The following is a 25,054-nucleotide window of genomic DNA, read 5'->3' on the forward strand; positions in this document are numbered from 1 at the left end:
TAATTCCTGTTATATTTTCCTCATTGTTCAGATGATCCCAGTCCTAGGCTAAGTGCACAGGCACAGGCTGCAGAGGATATCCTGGACAAATACAGGAATGCTATTAAGCGAACCAGCCCAAGCGAAGGAGCTATAGTAAATTATGAAAGTGCAGGTAAGAACTTTTCCAGTGCTGCAGCTACAACATTAAAAAATGGGCAACAGAAAACCTCTCGGTGGTAATGTTGTGCACCTCTTAAATATTCTAGTCAAATGATAGTACCAACACCTGAACTGTATTAACACTCTCTCTAGTGCAAGGAGGTTTCTCTTTTTGTTTAATTTATAATTGCATCCACGCTGATAGTGGGAGCTAAGCGATAATCTCCAAGGCCAGAACTCCTTGATTTGAATCAATTGGGATTTCTCAGTGTCGTTAGCTTATGCATCTCATATTATCAATTTTTTAGAAAAACTGGAAAACAATAAGAGGACATTGAGATCTAAAACAGAATTATATGATTCCTTTTAAAAGCAAATTGTACATTACATCTTTTGAATTGTTTTTAATTTACTCTAAAATTCCTTATTTATTTATTTATTTGATGGATGGATGGATTGACTTACGTTTCTTTTCCATATAATTAAAAAATCTTCTTGGAAATTAAAAATGAGAAAAAGCAAATAAACAATATAGTACTAGACAGTCAAGTTCCTTTCTATGAATTCTCTGTTGGAATGTTTGCTTAGAGGTAATTGGAGATGGTGAAAGTATACACGACTCTCCACGTGATGAAGCCCTGCAGAATATGTCAGCTGATGACCTCCCAGATTCTGCAAGTCAAGTAGCACAGCCACAAGACTCTGCTTTCTCTTACAGGTAAACATAATATTTGTGTGTGTAACTTTGATTTTGGTGTTGGATTAACACAAAAGCTGAAGCCATGTGGTTGATCTGCAGAGAAATCATGATATATACTGTAGATATCCTAAATCTTAATAGTGGAAAAGAATTAGTCTCCTGGGGACCAGTAGTATTGTTTCTTACTGTACACTTCCAGATGTTTTGTCCAGTGTAGTTTAAAATATGTAGTTAAATGATAGGATCTCCACCACTTCTACTGAGTGTATTTTTCAGGCTGTTGGAGCACACTCTCAAGAAGGTTTTCCTGATGTTCCACCTATATTTCCCTCTGCTTAGTCCCACTCTTTTCCTCCCACTTATACTTTTTAGTATGCCAAATAACTTCTCTCTTTCTCTGGGTTTCTTCTTTGTCCTTCTTTCCAGCTCCCTGATCATTTCTGTTGTTCTCCTCCGAACTTCCTCCTGTCTCTTTTTGGAAATTAGGGGCCTAAGAACTGAATACACCTGCCCAGGTGCAGTTGCACCACAGCTGTATAGAGAAGGACCTACACGCCTTTCCCATGATGTGATGCCTCCACGAATGCAGTCCAAAGTTGCATTGGCTTTTTGCTGCTATATCATGTTACAAGCATATGTAACCATATGCCCTTTTTCACCTATCATCTTTCTTATTCAGCTTTACTGCATTCTAGGTTTCTCCTTTTTGTTCTACCTCCAGTTTCTTCTAGCATTTGAACCTCCTGTGATAAAGGATCTCATACTTATTTTAATGAACCTGTTTAACTTTTGGACTGAAGCAATTGATTCCATCTGTCTCTGTGCATATACCATTTAGGACTGACGCTTGAAAAAACTCCCAGAATTGTATATATTCATGTGGATTCGTGTTTGCTAAAGGAATTAAGATATTTAGTTTGTTTTGGTAGAAAGCACTGAAAGGTAATTCCCTAATGATCCCAGACATCTGGGCCGCATGCCTAATATAATACAGGGTTGATGTAGAGATGCTTAAATATTATACATTAAACTATGCATTAGCTAATATACACAAGGTGTCTGGATTGCTCAGGGGGTTGGTACTGGTATATTTTATCTATGGCTTCTAGGTCATTGCTTTGAATTCAGCCCTGCTTAATAGTAACTGAAAGTAGTTACTACCAATATCGCTTCAGTAAATTACATGATTTTTTGGTATTGGTCCAGTTATTTGTGGACTTATGCCTAAATAATTAGAGCATCCTGTATTGTAAGTTCTTTGGGGCAGGGACTGTTTTCTTTTGTGCCAGCTGCAGCTTTTCCAATACAGTTCTGCACTTTTGGTACAAACATGTCTGGCACTTTGGAACTGAAAATGCTCTGTTGCTTATGTAGGCCAAGCTGTGCACCCAGTGAAAGAGAGCAGCCTGTCGCTGTTGCATGTGATGTCTGTAGGCAGCAGTAGCACTAGAGAGATTCTTCTGCCTGCAGCACCAAATGGGCATTGTGTGGGCCTGATTTTGTGAAAATCAGGCTTCTCTAATTGTCCATCTTTCACCAAAATCAAAAGGATTCTGTCCATTAATGCTTAAAACGTTTCCTGAAATTCGGGAATTGATTGAATGCAGTGTTCAAAAGTTACTGGTTACAGACAAACAGAAATGCCAGTGAGTTGAATGTAGGGCTTCACTTCAGTTGGCCAATTATTAGCAACCTTGACAGTCCCAGTGGAAAGGCCAAAGATTAGTGTTCATAGTCCGAGAATTGTGGGAGGCCGCTCCAGATCAGTGTTGAGGAACATTGCCAAAGCAGCGTGATAAGGTCTGTATGCTGTGCCTGTTATGGAAGGAGAATGTCAGTCTTCAGGGTTGCTAAGCTGGACACCTTTCACGAGCATGAAATTCACTGAAAAGATGTCATTAATTTTAGTTGGTAAAGATTCTGAAAGAACCAAGGTCTGGACTAAGTTTCATGAAGTTGTATTCCAGTACTTACTGAAAGATACCTTTTCCAAAGCTAAGTGTTGAATGAGAGCAGTCTGTTGGAAGAGCTGAACTAGCGTATCGTCAAAAGCGTTAGTGCTGTTGGCACTATTTGAAAATATTAAATCTTTACCATCTGAGTCTGTTAAGATTGCATTAAAAAGTTTCTAGGAGATTTTAAAGATGTAAATACTTGTCATTGCAAGTGTGTTTTAAGCAACACTGTATTTAGAGAAAATAACACTTGTTCTCTTTAGGGATGCAAAGAAGAAACTGAGACTGGCTCTTTGTTCAGCAGATTCCATTGCCTTCCCAATGTTGTCCCATTCGACAAGAAACGGCCTACCAGATCACACCGACCCTGAAGGTAAATCCTCTTACATGTACAAACACACACATCTCTATTTTGCATTGCTTTTCCTACTCCTACCCTCATCATATGTTCTTGCATGCTTCCCCCAAATATGGGACAACCTGCCAAATCCCAGTTTCCAGTATGTTGTAACAAGGTACCTTGGCAAAGTTGTAGTGTAGGCAGAATCTGAGTCTCCCAGGGAATAGCCTCCTGTTAAAACGTTATAAAACGGAGCTGCAGGGAAACTGTAGGAAAATGAGAGAGGATGCACTAGATGAGTTAGTGTCTTTTCAGATTAACTCAGCTTTTTTCTTAAGAAAAGTATGCACATGTGTACATTTGCATGTATGTAATACATGCACATGCCGTTCTAAGTTTTTTACTTGCGGTTTTTCCTTTACTTATCTCTTATCTAGGGCATTTAAAGGCCCTTCCTAAATAATTGTGGCAAACGTATATCAAAATAACACGAGTGCTGGATATTACTTAACATACATAAGTGTAATGGTTTGAAAGTATTATGTGCACCAGCTTTTCCATGCAGCTCTCTCAGATAAAAGCACTCTTCCACCTCATTTCTGTCTGTGGGGAAAAAACCATGTAGGCAGTATACTAATTCTGTCATGTTTTTGGTCAGACAACGAAATTGTGTGCTTCCTGAAAGTTCAGTTAGCTGAAGCTATTAACCTCCAAGATAAGAATTTGATGGCCCAACTGCAGGAGACAATGCGCTGTGTAAGCCGCTTTGATAACCGGACATGTCGAAAGCTGCTGGCCTCCATTGCAGAGGATTATAGGTAATTTGTTTTGTGTATCATTATTAAGCAGTTGCCATGTGCAGATGGAAGTGTCCAACTTGGCTTAGCAAAAGACAACTTTTTACATCTCCACTTTCCCACCAAATGCTAAAATTATCTCTCCTTTCTGGGAATTGAACCATAAAAGGCTTGAATCTTAAATCACTCCCAACTAGTAACAAACTCCAGTCAGAATGTTGGTAGGCCAGCCTGAGGGTGCTGCTCTGCATTGGCGTACAGGAGACCTGCATTTAGATTCCACTGCAATCTCTCACTTCTTGGAGTGGGAGGGCTGTGGTGGCAGTGAACCAGCAGTGGAATTTGGATAGTTGTGTCTTACTGCATAGGCTGAGGCACTGAACAGAAGGTTGTACGGTAGCTTGAATTCAGGACTTGCTCTTCCATAAAACCTAGGAGAGTTGAGGACTCCTCTCATGTCAGTCTGTAACCAGGTTAGGTAGCTAGTGTCCTACTTCTGTCTTTATTGTGGAATCGCTAATGAGAGAAACATTTTTAATTTTAGGAAAAGGGCTCCATACATTGCTTATTTAACTCGGTGTCGCCAAGGCCTGCAGACCACACACGCCCATCTGGAAAGGCTCCTGCAGAGGGTTCTACGTGATAAGGAAGTGGCCAACAGATATTTCACCACAGTTTGTGTGAGGTTACTTCTGGAAAGCAAAGAAAAAAAGATAAGGGAATTCATTCAAGGTAATTTAATGTAGCATGTGGGTCATCTGTACCTTTTTGTGTTCAGTATTTAAAAATAAATAGACTGTGCCTCAAGTTAGACTTCTAGAATAGATTTGTTTACTGGTTGAAACCAAGTCTGACTGCGTCTCAGAGGATACAGGGAACAATTGGTGTTTGGAAAGCTTATACATGGGATTCATCTTGACACAGGGTACCTTAGTCTAGAGAACTACTGCCTTAAAGTAACTGCTTTTAAAAATCTATCCACATATAGAATCTGAAAGTAATCTGAGCAGAGAAAGATAGAGGAAAAAAGCGATGCATAGTCACTCCATGGTTTCGGGCTTTGCTGTGCTGCAGCTTAATAAACATTTTCACTGAGTGGAAAGGAGAAATTTGGTCCTGAAAGAACGTCTGAGCTGCTAGGCTGGAGAGCAGAACTAGCAATGGTGGCTGCAGGGGGGTGGAATTGATAGCTGTGCTTCCTGAGTGGGAGGAACCGAGAGCGGTGGCCAGTGGTCCTGTTGCATTGCATTACCTTGGCTGCATTGCACGCCCTGTATTTTAGTATACGTTTTGTTACATGAATATGACTATAGTAACAATGCATATTTAATCAAATACAAGACTGGAAAATGGTACACGTGGGCTTTCTTAATCTCCTCCCTTCCTAGTGATAATGTCTGGCAGCCTTAATGCTATTGGTCCCTGTTGGTGACCTTTACAGTAATTATACTTAGCACTGTTCCTCTTCCTAGTGCCCAGTGAGGGAGGTAGACAAGTATCAATATTTGTGGGGGGAAGGGGTGAGTCATGAGAATTAGATAACTTGCTCAGGGCCTCAGATGAAGTGAGTAGTGCAGTGCCAACCAGAGTGCTTAGACCACACAGTCTGCAAAATGTATTCTCTACTTTTTTCTAATTTCTTCATTGGAATGACCGTGTTCCTCCCCATACTCCCCCACCGACCCACAAAGCTACAAACAAGAATCCTTACCACCGTTGACCAGTTTCTGGCTCTACTTTCTGGAAGTGCCATAGGAAACTGCTTTAATTTGCCTTTTTAGTTGAGTTTCCTGCTTTTGCTTTGTATTCAGATTTCCAGAAACTCACTGCAGCAGATGATAAAACAGCCCAAGTAGAAGACTTTCTTCAGTTTTTATATGGGGCCATGGCCCAGGATGTCATCTGGCAAAATGCCAGTGAAGAGCAGCTCCAGGATGCACAGCTAGCCATAGAACGCAGTGTGATGAATCGCATTTTCAAACTCTCATTCTACCCTAATCAGGATGGAGACATTTTGCGTGACCAGTAAGTGAACAACACTAGATGTTCCTGAGTTATCTCACAGTTTGTAAAGGGAGAAGCACTGCTCTTTCCAGGAAACAAACTTGACTGCCTAGGCAGATAAGCTAGCCTTACCACACAACCCCTTTGTTTTGCCTTAATTAATTGTTTACTTTAAATGGGTTTTCTGTATGAGAGAGAAACTATTTTAGGTTTTTACTTTAGCATCCTATGCAAAGATCTGCAGTCACAGCAAGCTACTAAAACCAGAGGAAAATAATCCTAACTGTATGATGTAGGAACTAGGTGATAACCCCTGTAGTTTTGTGTTCCACAGTGGCTAATTAAAACCTTTGTCAGGGCACACACCCTCCATTTACAGTTTTGGTGCAGTTGGCCACGTGCCTCCTGGTTCTTCATCTTCTGAAAGGCACCAGGTTTTTGATTGCTGCAGCCAGCATGGTATTGAATTTGGTGTACCATAAGGCAAGTCCTGCTGTTAGTGAGGCCAATGCAAACTGACCATGGTTATTATTTGTAGATGGTGTTCCTGTTGTTCACTCTTATGTCGCAGTGTATCGTTCAGATAGGTCTAATTTATAAACTTGTCTTATTGCATGGGAAATCGAAAAGCGGGTTTTACCTCTTCTATGAAAACTACATTTGTTTGGCTGTGTCTCTCCTTTTCTCACTTCACTTTTGTTCCCTTCTTTTTCAGGGTCCTTCATGAGCATATCCAAAGGTTGTCTAAGGTAGTGACTGCAAACCACCGAGCCCTTCAGATACCAGAGGTAACAACTGCTTCTTCCCTCTATTTTTGTATTTAAAATTAGAGGAAATAACAGCACTTCTCCTCTTCCTAAAGCAGGCGACATAGCTGTACAGTTTACTCCTTGTCACTGGGTGATACTGTTATATTCCACTGATTAAACAAGTCTGAAGATGTATTTACCATTTGTCACTTGTGCACTGATTAATATTAAACTAATATGAAGGGTCCTTTGTTTAAAAAAAATGCCACGAACAATATCCAACCCACCTGAACTGACAAGCAGTAACTCTGTTAAAGAAAAAAAAGGTGACTTAGGTAAAGGGCTCAAGATTCATGTACATCGTAGTTGTGGTTTATATTCACCAGGTAAACTAAAATCTCTTCGTATTACCTAGGTTGGAAAGTACTCCTAGTAATCTATATCCCTGCATCAATGCAGGGATAAGTCTATTATTCCCAAGCAATCCCTGATGGACAGATATCAAGTTCAACCTTGGGTGTCTCTAATGAAGATAATTCTTCATCTTCCCGTGGCTGCTGATACTGCCTTCCTTATCTTCCTAATAAGATTCCAGGATTGTCACTGTCTAGGTCTCACTCTGAAGCCTAGAATGTTTGTTGAGTCAGCGTGGAGCAGTGGAAATAGCCACAAATGGCTGAGAGCTAATTTTGTTTAGAGTATCACCAGCGTCAATCATCACTGGGACTTGTGGTTTGTTACCATCTAATTTTTGAGTTGTCAGCTATTTTCAGCTTTTTTACACACATGACTTTAAGAATTATACCTGTGCAAGAGCACAGAATTTTAGCTCCTAGTCCTAGCATAATGGTTTTTAACCTGGATAATACTTCGCCCTTTATGCAGCATGTTTCTTCCTCAAATTGCTTTACAACAGTAAATCCTCACAGCGCCCCCACGTAGGAGGGAGAGTGTTATTATCCCTATAAGTGAGTAGTCCAGTGTCGCAGGAAAAAGTCCCTGTCAGAGGCAGGTCTAGAACTCATACATTCCTGGCTTCCAGTTAAGTTCAAGGTCCGCACTCTGAACAGGTGAGGGTCAGTAAATCATTTTATATGGAAGCTAGAACCTCATGTCTCGGTCTTCTTCTGAAACATTATCTTGGGGAAAATCAATAACAGAACAAGCTGATGGTGTGCGAGTCACACCATTAATATTACTTCTTATCAGTGTTGTGTTGTTTTTATACACATGGAATGAGGGAGGCTTCCTGATACATGTGTACTGTATTGATGTTGTCCCTTCATTTCCCATTCCTCAGTGTGCTGCTCCCGCCTTTAAGTCTCCAGTATTAGAGTGCACTGCAGAAGATCCTTAATCGCTTGGGCTGGCTAGAATTGGAAATGTTTTTCTTCTTTTTAGGTGTATCTCCGGGAGGCCCCATGGCCATCTGCACAGTCCGAAATCCGCACAATCAGCGCTTACAAAACCCCACGGGACAAAGTGCAGTGCATTCTGCGAATGTGTTCAACCATCATGAACCTGCTGAGTTTGGCCAATGAAGATTCAGTCCCTGGGGCAGATGACTTTGTTCCTGTTTTGGTGTTTGTTCTGATAAAGGTGAGTCTTCTATCAGAGAACATAGATACTTTATAGATCGATATAGATATGTTTTTCCTTTAATTCTTGTGGTAAACCATCAAATGCTCTGAAGAGATGTTATGCATTCTGTTGACTGTATAGCTGATTTAAAGTGCAGACTTCATCTGTATGGCACAACTTGAACCAGGAAGTTAGTCACAGATGGGACAATGACTCCCAGATTTGCATATAATCAGAACGATCAGCTAGCGTGCTGTGCCTCAACATTGGCCTATGGCTCAGCTGGTACTGAGAGCAGCCTTGCCTAGGGCCAGGTTCCTCATCAGAACTCTGCACCCATTTGCTGACTCAAAAGAACTAGGAACTGGAGGCTGCTCTCACCTGTGTGAGCTGATAAAACCAGAGTCCTTTGTACCTGTGGAAGTCAATGGTGACTGGAGGGAATTTTAAAGATCCTGGGGACTCTTTGAGAGAGTAAGTGTTAACCCTAGTGCATTAGTCAGCATGCCTCCTTAGCAAAGCCAGTTCTTGCACACAGTGCTCAAGGAGCTGCTGCTGAGTGTGGAATCTGTATTTGTCTGTACAGTCATTGCTGTACCAGTGTGTAATATTCAAAACCTAGGCTGAGGGGTGCTATATACATAACATTCCATTTCTGTTCTGTTACATTTGTAACACTTATCTTTAAAACATCGGTCTCAAACTTAATTGTGGCATGTACCTTTTCTTTTTCACTCCCAGGCAAACCCGCCCTGCTTGTTGTCCACAGTTCAGTACATTAGTAGCTTCTATGCTAACTGTTTAACTGGAGAAGAATCTTACTGGTGGATGCAGTTCACAGCAGCAGTTGAATTTATTAAAACCATTGATGATCGCAAGTGACCCGAAAGGGCACCTATGTAGACAGACTGTTAGCAGCAGAGAGCCTCTAAGAATGTATATCAACCCTTTCAAAGGCTGAAGAAATACTTTCCTTGTATAATATTGTACAAAGTGGAAGCATTTAAAAATTTTTTTACTAATCAGATTAATTAATTTAACAGATTTTGGTTGCATCTTTTCCCCCGATAGAGATTAGCCCGGGAAAAAGGGACCACATTTTTCAGGTATTGTGGATCCTCAAAATCATTTAGGAAACTCTGCTGTCACTGCCCCTTTCACACGGACACTATTTTTCCCTTAGACTTCTGTTGATGTAAATTCATTCATTTTCTTTGTTTCCAACCAAAAAGATCATGGCAAGCACTTTTAAGAGCCTTTCTAGCTTAATACACCTTTTGTAAGAAAACACCAGCTGCACTGAAAATTTGTAGCAGTTGACATAATTATTAATTGTACTTCACCTATGGTAAAATTAAAACCTGAGGACAATGTAAATATATTATAGAATATTTAATAAACTGCAGTCATCTTTGGACTCATTATCTTTTCAACCAGCAAACAAGCAGTTTCTCTCTCCTACAGCAGGTTGTGACATACTGTATTGGGTAATGAGATGACTTCCTCAATAGGATAAATTTAAAAAGGGCAAACCTAAATATTTATTAAAATTTTAATAAAGTTTACAGAACTTTCTGAAACTGGAATTTACAATTCACAGGGCTCTCACTTGAAAGTTTAAAATTTTGGGGTCGGGAATTAGAGCGTTTTAAATAAATAGTTTGGATTTATAGAGGAGAGGGGCTGTAAGTTTCAATAGATAAGTTCTAATATAAAAAGGAATAGTATATACCTTATTGTAATATTTTTCATCTGAAATACTGTGTATACTGTACAAACCCCAAACAGAATTCCTTACAGAACCTGAAACTGTAATATATATTTTGATTATTCACATTAAATACACATGCCAGGGGTTTCAGTGAATGTTTTTTTTACTATGTGTTCTTTGTATCATCTTCTCTAGCAGTGCAGGTTTTACTATTCATATAAAATATGTTAAAGTACCACATTGTCCTTTATAAAACACATCATGAAATTAGTTCAGGGAATCTTTGCAGATGTCTCACCCCCTCTCCCTTTTGACACTGACAATTACGAGAAGAGCAGGTGCACTTCCTTGACGAGTGAAATAGTAGCATTCCCATAGCTGGCCCAAGCCATTTCTGATACTCGTGTGAGTGGTCACTGGCCGTTGTCATTGTAGATCTATCTTAAAAAAAGGACTGCAATCAATTTATTTTTTAAAAGGCACACTGCTTAACCCCTTGATGCCAGCATTACTCCTCGCTCTCTCCTCTTCCTACCAGTGCCCATCACTTTCCTGGCAGTGAGGTGAGCCAGATTTGCTGGCTTTGAGCAGTAAAAGAAATGACATAATTTGCATCCCTTCTTTAAATAGAAGAACTGTTTATATTTCTAAACACTGCTCAAAAATGGGTTGAAGATTTTTTTTGTGTACTTAAAAAGGCCAACATACCACATGTTAGAGGCCACATGAGCTGTTTAAAAAGGGAATCCATAAAAATCTAAGAAACTATTACTTCTGAAAGTCATTAACTGAAATTAGAACAATCTATGTACAGTATTAAGTAATTGAGATGTGACTGTGTTACCCGTCTAGGCATAATTCAGTGAAAGAAACCTTTGTTTTCAAGGACTTAATCGTTAATGTGTAATTCAGTATATCATTTTTATCATGTTAAATAAATCATGGGGATTCAAGTGAGATTTTTTTTTTTTAAGTTTTGTTTATAGTCTTTCTCCTCTATTATAGACTTACAGGGTACAGCAATACTTTCTAGTAGCAATGGAGTTGCTGTAGTCTGCTTTACTGTGATCTTGAGTCTGAATGGCATTGTAATACTCTAGTTGTGTAGTCGTCATGGTTTTTTGGTGCTAATATATTGCATTCACAGCCCTGACCAATAACATTCAGCAGCAAAGCACAATATTGCCCTTTAAGAGAGAGTCAGAATTACATCTAAAAGCAATGTACATTTGTTATACCACAATTCAGAAGCGTTCTGTTGTGTTAAATTATCACTGAGTATTTGCTGTGTTGATATCAAACTACTGACGTACCCTTAATTCTGCAATTTTTGGTTTTAGTAACAGAGAATATTTGGTCTCTAAAACCTGTCTTATTCTAAACTGTTTTCTTATATTTAACATATAAGCTGTCTAAGGGGGAGCAAATGATAGTCAATGGTTATCATGCATCTTACCTTTTAATTATGAGCCGTCTGGACACAAAGGAGTTGATCAGCTTGATCGGGTCTTCAGGATTTATTCTCTTTACTGGAAAGTTCTTTCTCCTGGCAAAAAACATTTTCTTCACATTTGTATCACTTCACTGCTTTTCTGTATAGAAAAGTTATTGAAGAACTTGAACAATTTTTTAAATAAAATTATTTTAAAAATGGTTAATATTTGTATACACCCCAACGTAGGTGAGAATCTTCACAGCAGAATGGTCCGTTGCTTCTTTTTTAACCTGCTATAAAAGCCTTTTATACAATGTTATAAATGTAGTAAAAGAATTTGGCTTTCCAAAGAATTAGGAATCTTATGGTAGTGTATGTCTCTATTTTTTCCTAGTGTTCTGATTTTGTTTTAAAATGTTAAATTATATGTACAGGAAGATGACTTTAAGTTTTCTGTTGTGCAATAGTAAGAAAATAAAGAGGGAAAGCACATTAAGGACCAAACAGTAAAAGAACTGTTTTGCCAAAAGGCTCCAACCAGCCATGCGCACACATTGCATTGAATCAGTACTCATGACTTCAGTGCTTGCTGTTAGAATTACTTCAGCCATTTAACGGTGAACTGAGAAATGTTTTGGGAGGTGGGGAGTGGAGGTTATTAATAGCAGATCATATATGCAGACTCAAGGCCCAATTATTGAAGTTCAGGGTGCTGCCTATATGAGTAAGGAGTACTCACCTGTCTGTGATTTCATATGATTGGGCCCATACATGTTACAAAGGCATTATTTTCCTCTGTTGGGATGGGGAGCAGGAGGGAAGAGGCTTGGTTCGTTCTTCTTCAGGGGAATCCCCTTTTACTTCTAACCCCTGATCATTTATCTTTTTAAAGCTTGTTCTTTAAGAAGAATTGCAATGTATGGCCTATTTTTTTTTTTTTTTGGTACTACCAAATACTGAATGTAACTGCCATAAATTTTAGGAAGAAGCCACAAACACAATCCTCTTTACTGTAGGTGAGTTTGTGGGGCACACCAAGTGTTGGATCAGATTGTTTGTTTGAAAATGCTGATGTTCTGTGAAGCCAAATTCTAGCAGAAATTTGCGATTTCATTGCCATGTTAATGCTGAATAGTTCGTAGAGGGAAATTAGTAGGCTAAGAAAGGGGAAGCAGTCAAGAGCAGTCCCACTTCTCAAAGCTGCATGAAAGTGAAGATATTTGTCTAAAGTCTAGTAATTTATGAGGCATATAAATAAAGCAGCCTTAGGCTAGCTGTGTGGCAGGAGACCTGGAGCAGCAGAAAACATGGTGGACTGTTGGGAAGGGAAAGTACTCCTTTTATTTGGGTAACAGCTGATAGCTTGGTTGAGCCTGTACTACTTGAGAATTAATTGCTGAGTTACTGTTGTGTGTTCTGTACCTTTAATTGTGCTTCACCTCTATTTAAAAGCTTTGTACTGCCTCTCTTGAAACTGGTAAAGCCTTTAAAAATTTAAATTAATGAGCTTGCACAATCTTGTATACAGGAAACCCATCTTGTCTCTACTGTGATTATTAATGTATTATATCATTCTGTAAAAACTGATTAAAAAGGAGAGCAGTTTAACCGTGACTGGGTTTCATGTCTGTGCATTGTAACATTCATGTCATGTTCTGTATAATTCTGCAATGGCACTGAAGCCAGCATTGGAAGCTTATTTTATTGTAATATATACAACTTTGTTTCCACTAATTTTTGCACTTTGTTTTCAATTCAGCACTGTTCTGTAATGTTGCATCTGTAGACTCCTCCCATCTATACACATGTACAGCTCAAAGGGTGTGGTGTGGGGAGGGGCAGAAAGGAAACAAGACCCCAGTGCCAGGAAAAGGAGCTCTCCACTTCTAGGGCACTGGTTAATAGTGATGGTAGTTACCAAGTTTCAGAGTAACAGCCGTGTACTTGTGGCACCTTAGAGACTAACCAATTTATTAGAGCATAAGCTTTCGTGAGCTACAGCTCACTTCCTCAGATGCAGTTACCAAGTGGCCAGTTGGTGGCATGTGTGAAATGAGTTTGGGGACTTGCACTGCAGTGTGATGGACAGAGGTCTACATCACTGTTTGTACAGTCCTGAGCATAGTATTGCATTCCAACTCTCACAAGGTCCACCATCACTACTGAAGCTAATTGGCCCTGTTGCCAATCTCCACATGGAGCAAACGATCAGCTACGTTTGTAGTGAAGTCATTCCTAGCCCTGTGCGGGTGATGGCTCTGTAACCTGGGCAGGACACACTGGAGGAAGACCTTTGTTACCTGTACTATACCTGATCAGTGGATAGAGGATTTCATTCACCATGACTCTCAAGTCCATAAGTACTAAAGTCACTTCAGTTTTTCTTTCCTTTTTAAAAATGTCTCCTATTGAAAATTTAAGACCATAACAAATGGTTCAGATTAACATACTGCTGCCTGAAAGATGAATAGACTAACTATTTTAAACAGGTTAATCTACTAGTAACCTCATTTAACATTATCTAGCCGCTACAGGGTAGATTTTGCTAGGCTCTGTTCTTATCCATTTAATTTGACTAGCAGAGTGGAATAATTTGCAACAGCCTAACACCAGATCTTATACAGCAAGAATCCTGCAGCTCTTATGGATTATGAGACAGTGCTGTGGTTTGCAGCTGAAAACATTTACATGGTAATTGTCACGGAGTGTGGGGGAGTCCAGGCCCTGCACCCCTCTTCCTGGGATTCACTGAGACTCTCAGCCAGCCAGTAAAACAGAAGGTTTATTGGACAACAGGAACACAGTCCAAAACAGAGGTTGTGGGTACAACCAGGACCCCTCAGTCAAGTCCTTCTGGGGAGCAGGGAGCTTAGACCCCAGCCCTGGGGTTCCCTGCATTCCTCCACCCAGCACCAAACTGAAACTAAGCCTCCCCAGCAGGCTCCCTTCTGCAGCCTGTCTTCACATTCCTGGGCAGAGGTGTTTGTCCATTACAGAGAACATTTTCCCAGCAATATAATTTAATGTCAAAAGTGAAGTCGTTAGCTTAAATGTGCTTCTGAAAAGAGTTCAGCAGGAGTTAATTTTGTTCACATTTTGTCCACTTACAGCAGCCTCAGTAAGAGATCTGGTTTCATAAAGCCTTTATTAACAAAAATGAAATTCACAACACATCCTCCTGTCAGAACAGAAATGAGTAGGGAATACTTAGCGCTGCACTTCTCCAGCATTTTTCATATAAGGCTCTCAAAGCATGAACCACTTTTGTCAGATAATTGTGATTGAGGAAACAAACACAGAAGGGTGAAATGACTTGCCCATGGTCACTCTGTAATGGCTGGAAAGGGATGCACTACTTGGCTGCTACCTATGCCACAGGGAGGGCTTCTCATCAGTGTCAGTAATCCATCTCTCTGAGAGGCAGTAGCTAGGTCAACAGAAGATTTCTTCTAGTGACCTAGCACTGACTACACTGGGGGTTAGGTCAGTATAACTACGTCTTTCAGGGGAGTAGACTTTTCACACCCCCTGAGAGCATAGCTGTACCAATGGCAATTCCTAGACCAGGACAATGGAAATGAGTGTTCACAGCTTAAGGCTCTCCCTCAGACCTACCTCACCTCCTGTGTCAGGGGAAAGGGTATACTGTACATCTATGGGGCCTATTTTGCTCCCTGGGCTTGGGGCTGCTGGAAAAGCATTCACCCCCATCACCACACAGCTCTTCTGTTGACACTTGTATGCAAAACCTTTTGGGGACAGTCAAGAACCTCTCTTTCCAGGGTGGAGTGACAGACAAGCTGTGCTGGTTTCTTCTGGCAGGAGATCTCACGAGAGGAATAGTAGCTGGGTGGAAAATCAAGCCAGGGCCATAGTGATAGGTAAGAGAAATGGGAATGAACTCAGCATTTTGCCCTTTAGGGGAAGTGGGCTGGCTGCAGGTGGGTACAAAGGTGTTTTTGCTTGTAGGGTGGGCTCCTGGGGAGAGAGCTTGAGACCTGCCAGTGAGACGTGGCTGTAATGGAGTGAGTTGGGAGGACTGTTTGGGGGGAGGGGTGTGGCTGGAGCCCTGGGGTACGGTGCCAAAGCAGGGTGAGATTAACCATGTGTCTCCTGCTGCTGCCTCATTCCCTCCTGTTCCAGTAAATGCTCTGCTGCCGGGGGAGGAGGTTCTATTGCAAACGGCTGCGCGCTCCCTGCCCCAGGGTGGTCGAGCAGGCGCAGGTCTTCAAGCGTCACATGTACCACCTTCGAACAGGACGATGCAGAAAGTTACAGCCCACCGCGTGAGCGGTAGAGGTGTGTTCTCCCCCACCCCACCTGCGGACAGGCCCCACAACATGGTTCTGGGTCAGATCCCCAGCTGCTGTAATTCCTGGTCTGTGGGAGAGAGACCAGAGGGGGGAGGTGTAACATCTTTTACTGGGCCAACTTCTCTTGGGGGGAGAGAGACAAGCTTTTGAGCTACCCTGAGCTCTTCTTCAGGAAGATAAAGCTTCAGGAAGAGCCCGGGATAGCTCAAAAGAGATTACATCTCCTCCACCCTGTCTCTAATATCCTGGGACCGACACAACCACACCAATGCTGCCTGGCTCCATGGGAGTGGGTGAACTGCGCCAAGTTATGCTAGTGAGACTCTGGCCCCCTGTTATGCCCTTAGACGCTTATGGTTTAGCTGGGCGGGGGAAGAATCACAAAGCTCCCGTCTTACCCCATGTAAGCACAAGAAGGGGCCCTCAGTGCTACCGCAGAGCAAAGGAAGAGAGCCAGGCCGGCGGGGAGTCTTTGTGCTGGGATGCTGGTCTCTTGCAGCCAGGCTCATGGTTCCCATAATGGAGCTTTCTGCTCTGCAGCTGCAGGAGCCAGGATCAGGCCTCATGGAGCTGAGCTGCCAACAGCTGTAGCTGAAGCTCATGAGCAGAGCTAGTGTGCCCTGGAGGGAGGGCTTCACAGAGACACTGGAAGGGCAGCTGCCTTGCTGGGCTCAGCTGCAAGGGAGGGGCATGCAGAGCAGCTCTTTACTTCTGCGTGGGGCGCAAAGTCCCCTTACCCCAAAGAAGAGCAGAAAGAGAGTCACTCTGGAGCCAAACTGGGATTCTTCTGTGGATGGCCTGAGCTCTCTCGCTCAGGGAAAGCCAGGGACTAGGAGCCCACCGGTTGCTGTGGAGAGCCAAGTCCCACCCCAAGCAATTGACAGGCCTGGTCCTGCCTGTTGCAACTGCAGAGCAGAGGCACGTGGGCTGCCAGGATGACTAGCCTAGAATTGCCAGGGCATTAGAATCCCCTCTTAGGAGATCCAGGCCTGGATTTTTGCAAGAAACGGCAAGACAGATTCGTCCTCAGCCCCTGCTCTGAGTGGCCACTGTGCTTTCTCACCAATAATTAATTGGCTGTGCAGGCAGAAAATTATTAATACTGGGTGATGTCCCTCCCTGCCTGACTTGGGAGCTGGGATGGATGCAGGCATGAGCAGCAGGTTTTTTTTACTCACCATCCCTGGTTTATTAGCTTTCTGCATCCTGCCCCAAGCACAGAAACATGAGATGAAGCTTTAACACTTCCCTTTCTCTGATCATTAACCCTCTCTAATGCTGTGACCTCAGAGAGGCTGCCCGATGCAGCAGGAAAGGGCTTTCCAGGCACGTACCTTGCTGTGGCCTGGGTCGGGATAGTTGCAGACCCCTGCTGGGAAGGCAGATCTCATTAAGTTCTTCAGCTCCTTTGGGTAAATGTAAGTTGGATACTTTGTTTTCTCCAGGCCTATTCCTCCTTCCCACTTTAAATACAAGCAGACAGGTTACGCTGGACAATAATACAAAATGGGCGCATTGTACACAACCATTTCCTCCCCAAAGCAGATGTGAAAAGGGCCCCATCACATGCCTCTTTGCCATGAACTTTGGCACCACATGTAGATCATGGAAATCACTACAGCATAAGGCTGCGGACCGTCCCTGGTACCGGTGCTGTAAATTCAGGCCCAGTGGAAGCTGCCTTTACTTTATTGCAAACCCACTGTCCATGCCCGAGCTAGCCGTGCAGCTCTGTAGTCCCTGGAAGCCCACTGCGCCGCACACGTGCCACGTAGACATGTACCCGATGTAACACTAGAGCCGGGTTTACGTTAGCCTCCCCTTCGCTCCCAAGGCCCCCTCTCTTCGAGGGGAGCCTGAAGCAAAAGGCTGGGCTCCTTCCCCACCTTCCTTCCTCTCACCAGCCGCCGGCGGATGAGTCTGTAGGCCTGGTGCCTCCTGCTCCTATCACACTTCATTGTTGCTGCTTGCTCCAGGACAGGTGCCACCCAGAGTGGGATCCTGCAACAGACCACTCATGAGAGCCCAGCACACAGCAGAGACTGGCACCCGGGCCTAACGACACAGCTATCGCTGGACAGAGCTTTGTCTTGCCCTCTCGCTTTTCCACTGAGGACCCCCAAGCATGAACTCACCCTCCAGGATTCTTATAGACATTTTACAGGGCAGAAAACTCAGGCCTGTGACCAAGCCCCAGGAATCCAGTCACCCCTGCTTTAATCCACTAGACGCCACCTCCTCCCACAGCCAAGAATGCAGCCCAGGAGCCCTGACTCCCAGTCCCCACAGCTCGGATCCCTTAGACAACGCTCCCTGGCCACCTCCAGTTCTTAGCTGGTTTATCTGGCCCCTGCAGAGAGTTCCCCTGGCTTGTGCTACGTGCGCAGCGTGTCTGGGTTTCCTCCCTAACCGGGAAACCAACCTTCACGGCCAACAGGCTGACGGAGCAGTGAGAGGAGCCCAATGGCTGGGAGGAAAAATACAGGCACGTTTCCTGGCTTTGTGTGTGCTTACAAGGGGGTGCATGTGAGCACAGCCCCTATGCCACCGGCTTTAGCGTCAGGCAGGCACTTTGCCACAGCAGTTCCTGTCTTGGTCCAGGGCAGGGTCCTTCATCCCAGCATGCTCTGGGGAGCAAGGGAAGCTGGGTGGGCATGGAAAGGGCACTGCCATGCCAGCCCCACCTCTGGGTGGCTGGAGGGCCCCTCACTGTGGGTGTCCCTATGGCACTGAGTTACCAGCGGCCTCGCAGACCAAGGGGCCGAGCCCCACCCTGGGTTCCTAGAGCCCTGGAGGAGGCAGGGGTCACTTACCCATGCTGCTGACAGAGCCGTGCCATATTCTCCATGTGAGCTGGCCTCTCCGGCCCTGTGACTGCAGCCTGTGGACACCTGCGAATCCCAGCCAGAAGGCAGCGCACTGGGAAGGGGAGCTGCCTCTGCACAGGGCGGGCTGACCTTTTCACCCCTCATCTGGCTGGGCGAGAGCCGGCAAGTGACTTGCACCAGCCCTGCCTCTGTCCTCCGGCTCCAGAGCCCAGCCAGAGCCTGGCTCCGACATGGCCACACCAGGCGGTGCAGTGAGCCAAAGCCTGCCATGCACTGGGCCCATTCAGCGCCATGCTGCCTGTCTGGCACTGCCCCCGGCCCCAGGTGAGGAGGGGACTGGAGCAGCGAGGGGCCCTCTGCAGAGGAGGCCCTGCACCCACCATGAGAGCATCCTGTGCTGATAGCCTGCGGCAAGGGAGCATTGCACCGGCCTGACTCTGGGCGGGGGAGGGGAGATGCTGGCAGGCAGCCCCTGGCTGCAAGCCCTGCCTGGCCTCTCTTGTTCCCTTTCCAAGGCTGACATCTAGTGGCTGAGAGCCCCATGCTCATCCCCCAGGGCCCTTCCACCCCCAGGGCACCTGGCAGCTCCCACTAGGAACTGGCCTGAGCCCCTAGCCGCCCGGTCCAGATGGGAGCATGTGCCAGAGGAGAAGCATGGCGCATCACCCACTCAACTCCCTCCAGAGATCGTTCTGGTAGAAGCATCCGGCGAATGCGTTTGTCCCACAATCTCTGACTGCCCCTCTCCCCTCCCCATGCCCCCGCAAGGCTCAATGCTTCTAGCTGTCACCGTGGGTTATCGGAGAGCAGAGAACACAGGAACCGTGCAATGAAAACCCACCCATGCCCCCTCCTCCTGCAGCCCGCCTCTGGGGCCGCCCACCCTGGCACTGTGAGACATGCAATGCCTTATTGCAGAGCCCTGTGGAAAGCTGGCTGGACGCAGGGGGCTGGCTCCCCGCTCTTCTGTCCAGCTGCTAACTGTAACTAAGAGGTCTGATGATACTTGCCAAAGACAGCTACAGCAGAGCTCCCCAAGGAGGCTGTTCTGTCCTCAGTGGGCGAATGCCCCGTGCTCACCATGGGAAAGGCTGCACGTGAGCCCAGCTCCCTGTCCAGATGCCACCTGCACTGACACTATGCTGGGGAGGGTCAACTGGGAGCCGGGACAGAGAGCGCGAGAGCCTCAGGAGGGGCCCAGGGAAGTGCCGCTAGGAGTGCCAGTCAGACAGCAGCCTGGAGAGTGCAACAGCCACCCTGCGGCCACCCTTCCCGGCCCCCTTCCTGCCTGGTCCTGGGGCAGCATGGGGCTGGTCAGAGTTCATGCAGGGACAGCTCTGCACCTTCTTCAGACACCCCAGGAGGGCTCTTCAGGCATTCAGAGAACAGGACCTTCATTACTCCCACGTACATACTTCCGCTGGGCTGGCCCAGAGCAAAGCACATCCTCGACGGTGGGGCTGGGAGGGCCTGGCCTGAGGAGCTAGACAACCCGGGCACGTGCAGCAACCTGAGGGACCATCCCAGGGCAGCCGGAGTCCCTGAGGGCAGGGTGGGGGGCTGCCTGCCTAGGGGCTCGGGGGTAGCGCACGCTGCCCGCAGAAGGGGGCTATGGAGACGGGGCCTGTGACAGGCTGTGAGGAGAGGCAGCTCCCCACTGGCATGTGAATGTCCCTGTAAACAGGAGAAAACAGATGAGCGAGGTGGACCCCTGGTGGGTGGTACGCAGGCAGCCCATTGCCACCACACGCTGCAGCTTGGAGCCATGATGAAGATAAATGGGGAGCCCCTCCCTGGGAAATCTGTGGCCGATAAAGCCAGGCACCTGCCCAACAGCCACTGCAGCTGTTATGGTGGGACATGCCAGCTCCAGCTACTGCCCCAGGGAGAGGCAACACCAGCCCCCACCCCCGGGCCCGGAGCCTCACTCCTATGAGGGGAGCCCCTCGTTCCCCCATCTCAGCCAAGGGGGCAAGGAGGGAGAGGCAGCAGCTGTGGGGTCTAAAGCACCAGCACTGGGTGCTGGCAGTGGTCCCGCAGTTCAAGGCACCCCAGGTCAGCTGCCAGGCTCTTAGTGAGGGTCACTGATCTTTGTCCAGGCCTGTACTGTCAAGAGGTTAAGCCTAGCAGCTTCTAACAGTTGGGGGAGGCTGCCTGGACTCCAGCAGCCCCTTCTGTCGTGTCCTCCACCTGTCCTCCCCTCCCTCAGCTGTGATGCTAGCCCGCAGGTGCAAGCGAGCAGGCCCTGATCACCCTCTGGCAAGGTGGAGCCCTGAGCAAAGAGCTGAGTCTCAGTCTGTTGGGCCCCATGCGGGGCATTTCCACCATGGGAAAACCTCCTGTCCCCAGCAGCACTGGGGTTTTGGTCAGAGGAGCTAAGGAGCCCACCTGCCGGGACCTGTGAGCCTGAGCCCTGCCCCCCTTGGCAAAGTAAGAAGTTGGAGAGCGGGAGTTTCCATTCCCAGCCATTTCCATTAACAAGAAACCCAACCCATGCCTTGTGGCAGTGCGGCCATATTTCACTGACACCTGCCTTGCTGCAAACCTTGTGGCCAGCTCCCCGGGTCCCTGCTCCGCTGTGCTTTGAGTGACAGCCCTGGGATCACTCACTGAGGCCTGGAAACAGCAGGGGAAAGGAGGCACCTGGCCCACAAATGGGGCATGGGCTGCAGCTCAGGGGCTGATCGGAATCACTGAAGGCCCAGTGAGTCCCAAAGCGGAAGGTGTGTCGGGCACCAAGGGGACACCCCGGCATGGTGCAGTGCAGAGCCATTCCTGCAGAGCTGCATCAGTAGCAGCTAGAGCAGAGGACTGGGGCTCAGATTCTTGGGAGTAACTGATAGGTGCAAAGCACCTGCAGACCCCAGATGGTCAATGTAAAGGAGAGGCTCAGAGTATTCCTGCGGCTTCCTCTGCTGCATTGGCACAAAGACCCTGGCCTGCAGGAGTGGACTCAGCTCCTCCACATCTGCTGCTGGCTGGAGAAGCTCCTTGCCCTGCACCATTTGTGACGGGAGAGGAAGCCATGCTTGGAGTGACCCTGGGCCTTTAGACACCACCTTATTCCACTGAGTCCCCCACTCACCCTCCCCGATTGGTGGATGAACCTGCCTTGCTCTTCCTTGGGCTGCACCTGCCCTTTGGTGTCATGTTGGGGACAAATGCCTCTTTCCTCACTAGCTGCCTGGACTCGTGACTCCTACCCCCCAGCAGATGGTGGGAGGGTGAGAGTCCATCCCGCCTGGACAGACCAGTTCAGACAGAGTTTTTCAGTCATTTCTAAAACACACAATTCACCCTGTTCAGTTCTGTTAGTTCATTAGCTGAAATGCACACTTGAAAACAACAAAGGCTGAGGTTTAAAAAGCAACATGCAATTTTTATTATCTGTATCCAGGCCCACCATTAGCTCAGTCCCTGCAGTGTTATTGACCTTGATTCTCGCTCATTTGCATCCAGCATTTTTCATCCTTTGGAATATGGTGTTTGGGGACCTTTCCATCATTAAGTGGATTTACAGCAATTTCCTTATGTGTTTTCTCCAAGGGATTCTGTTATGAGAGGCACATTAAATCTCCATTAATACCTCATTATCTGACTGATAAGATTACCATGATAATGAGGCAGAAATTCTAATTGTTTCACTTCTTATTGTGCCTTTCATTAAATCATATACCTGGAAGTTAGCATGAGAGAGATTTTCAGCCTCCAGACCTTGTGAATTGAGTCCCAGCGTGGGCTGCATCTAGCATCTGCGAGGGATTTCACGGGACAGTCCCGGGTGCAGCGTGTCCTGATCCAAGAGCCCCTACCCAGGGAATGCTGGTTATCGATGGCTCTTATGGTGCTTATAGCAGAGTCCCGCACATTGCTGGTGTGGACAAGCGCAAGAGCTGGGCTCACCCCTCCTTGTCTCCATTCTCCCATCGCCTGCGAGTCTGAGCAGACTGCCAGGACTGCACCGCAGTCAGCTCGCCGGGCTGTCGGGCCCAGGAGGGCTCATTCGAACAAGAGTTGAAGGCACCAGGTTAAAACGAAAAGGAAGGTTCAAGAAAAGGTGATGGGAGGCCTTTGATTAGAGGTTTGTGACCCTGCCTGGAGCTAGAATGAAAGGCTGAGGAGAGGCCCTTGTGTGCTGCAAACGTCACTTCAGACCAGCCTCATGCTCAGCACAGTCCTGGGCACAGCAGAAACTGGGTCCTGCCTCGGCTAGACAGAGCCCAGTGCAGACGGCCTCAAACCTGCCTGTGTTTCCTGAGAGCGTCTCTCTGCGTTTCACTCACCAGCTGCTCCGGGCCCAGGAAGCCTGCTCCCCTTTCATGGACTCTGAGCAATGGCAGCTAAGCCTCTGCAGATTCCCTGACAACCGGGGCAGCAGGAACCGACACACCCAGAGAAGAGTCCTGGCTGCTAGGAGGGCTGCGTCTGCCGCCCCCCCTCCCGCCCCCCAGCATGTGTCTGGGAAATAGCCAGGCCCTGTGTTCTGGCCCTGGGGTCAGGAGCAGTTTATTCTGCAGCCGGCTGCCTCTCCCGAGGGACGAGGGACGAGCATGTGCTGGGCCAGCTGGTGGTTTCTCCTGGGTAGGCTGCTCCCTTGGATTTTTCATAGTGTATAGTTGAAATTGTGTGGGAAGCAGGTGCTGTTGGAAGAGAGACTTCCAGGCATCAGACCCGCCAGGGATGGGGGGTCTCCCCCAGAGTCCCCAGTAGGGTTCCCCCGTAGCTCCGCCAGTACACCTCAGGCCTGACAGCAGCACCTGGACCTGCTGTTCCTGGGCCCTGCTTGGGCAGAGACGGTCAAATCCGTGGTGGTTCTGTGACTGGCAGAAATCTCCACTGAACTCAGCAGGATACACACTCAACTTACTGCTCGCCACATCCTCACCCCAGAGCGGGGCTTGGGTTTCCAGAGGGATCAGCCCAGCGCCCCATTCACTGGGTCGTCCAGTCCCATCACCCTGTGAACCCCTGAGGCTCTTAGAACGTCAGAAAGCCTGTTCCTGGGTTTGCACTTCAGATTCAGGAATTGCCCAAAAGCAAACTGCTGGAGCGACTTTCTCTCCTTGCTCACTAGGGCTGCCACTGCCCTGGCAGCTGTGCATGCACCGGGCCCAGGGCATGGAGTTACTGAGGAGGCCTCATGAATGCAGCTTGTCGGGAGTCCAAGTGCTGGGGCGGGGTGTGGGGTGGGCTGGATCTTTGAGGCTTTGTTCTCGAGTCCCCCTTGTTCCCCTTCCTTGGCTAAAGTTTGTGCAATGTGGGGCTCAACAGACGCTCATACTAATCGTGGCTTTTCAGCTGGTGGAGAGAGGAGTGGGTTGGAGATCACTATTTTTCACCCTGGCCCTGTGGAATGTTGCCTGCTGGCCGAATAACGAGCTCTGTCATTAATGACTTGCTCCCGAAGGCTTATGCAGCTGCTGCGGCAGAGCACATGCTGGGCTGTCGACTGCCTCTGCCAGGCTGGGAGCAGGCGGCTTGACCCCGGCACGGCTTCCGGACCGGCAGCATAGAACCGGCAGCGGGCGTGCCGGGGAGCTGGGAGTGAATCTGCTCAGAGCTGTCGCGCTCAAGCCAGATCCCCAGAAACTCTGCCCCCCGCTGAACTGCACGGCCCCCAGCCTGGAGCGCAGGCGGCCCTTGGCCTGGGCTCTCCAGAGCAGGCAATGACATTGTGTTTAATTCCTCTCCTGGGCAGTGTTAGGCCTGCGTAACCAGCAGGCCTCTCTGGCTTTCACACAGGGCAGGCACCATGCAAGTGGCTCTGCTGTCCCTCAGTCCTGGCCAGCAGCCCCCCTGCTACCCGAATCATGCTCTCCCCTCCCCACCTCTGCCCCTCCACCCTGAAGCAAACCTCCCTGCTGCTCTGGGCCCTGGGCTCCCCACATCTCAGCTGGTGCCACTCTGTCCCAACCTACAGATACGCTGGAGGGGAGGGATAGGATACAGAAGGACCTAGACAAATTGGAGGATTGGGCCAAAAGAAATCTGATGAGGTTCAATAAGGATAAGTGCAGGGTCCTGCACTTAGGATGGAAGAACCCAATGCACAGCTACAGACTAGGGACCGAATGGCTAGGCAGCAGTTCTGCGGAAAAGGACCTAGGGGTGACAGTGGACGAGAAGCTGGATATGAGTCAGCAGTGTGCCCTTGTTGCCAAGAAGGCCAATGGCATTTTGGGATGTATAAGTAGGGGCATAGCGAGCAGATCGAGGGACGTGATCGTTCCCCTCTATTCGACATTGGTGAGGCCTCATCTGGAGTACTGTGTCCAGTTTTGGGCCCCACACTACAAGAAGGATGTGGATAAATTGGAGAGAGTCCAGCGAAGGGCAACAAAAATGATTAGGGGTCTAGAACACATGACTTATGAGGAGAGGCTGAGGGAGCTGGGATTGTTTAGCCTGCAGAAGAGAAGAATGAGGGGGGATTTGATAGCTGCTTTCAACTACCTGAAAGGGGGTTCCAAAGAGGATGGCTCTAGACTGTTCTCAATGGT

General features: G+C 46.9%; 2 protein-coding genes across 6 annotated transcripts in view; one reads left to right on the forward strand and one right to left on the reverse strand.

Annotated features, from left to right (window-relative positions):
* The window catches only part of GAPVD1 (GTPase activating protein and VPS9 domains 1), a 63,540-nt gene extending 50,393 nt beyond the window's left edge, over positions 1 to 13,147 (forward strand). For all 4 annotated transcript variants that reach the window (XM_084649706.1, XM_084649707.1, XM_084649708.1 and 1 more), the window contains 9 exons: positions 32 to 154; positions 730 to 859; positions 3,060 to 3,169; positions 3,795 to 3,954; positions 4,478 to 4,665; positions 5,745 to 5,958; positions 6,653 to 6,725; positions 8,088 to 8,285; positions 9,009 to 13,147. In XM_084649706.1, coding sequence (XP_084505832.1) covers positions 32 to 154; positions 730 to 859; positions 3,060 to 3,169; positions 3,795 to 3,954; positions 4,478 to 4,665; positions 5,745 to 5,958; positions 6,653 to 6,725; positions 8,088 to 8,285; positions 9,009 to 9,149 — 1,337 coding nt within the window. In that variant the 3' untranslated portion in view covers positions 9,150 to 13,147. The remainder of the gene's footprint in view (positions 1 to 31; positions 155 to 729; positions 860 to 3,059; positions 3,170 to 3,794; positions 3,955 to 4,477; positions 4,666 to 5,744; positions 5,959 to 6,652; positions 6,726 to 8,087; positions 8,286 to 9,008) is intronic.
* Positions 13,148 to 14,456: 1,309 nt separating this feature from the next.
* On the reverse strand, positions 14,457 to 18,710 carry LOC311532255 (uncharacterized protein). 2 transcript variants are annotated; one of them, XM_084650560.1, is made up of 4 exons: positions 18,540 to 18,710; positions 17,613 to 17,727; positions 17,061 to 17,189; positions 14,457 to 15,661 (listed from the first exon to the last, which is right to left on the reverse strand). In XM_084650560.1, exons 1-4 carry the CDS (start codon positions 18,572 to 18,574, stop codon positions 15,512 to 15,514), a joined length of 429 nt encoding a protein of 142 aa, XP_084506686.1. In that variant the 5' UTR covers positions 18,575 to 18,710; the 3' UTR covers positions 14,457 to 15,511. The 2 variants fall into 2 exon arrangements, with proteins under 2 accessions (XP_084506686.1, XP_084506687.1); XM_084650561.1 differs by having other exon boundaries at positions 17,628 to 17,727; positions 18,540 to 18,708.
* Positions 18,711 to 25,054: the final 6,344 nt, after the last annotated feature.

This window comes from Lepidochelys olivacea, assembly GCF_965140295.1.
Source record: "Lepidochelys olivacea isolate rLepOli2 genome assembly, chromosome: 16".
Lineage (NCBI taxonomy): Eukaryota > Metazoa > Chordata > Testudines > Cheloniidae > Lepidochelys > Lepidochelys olivacea.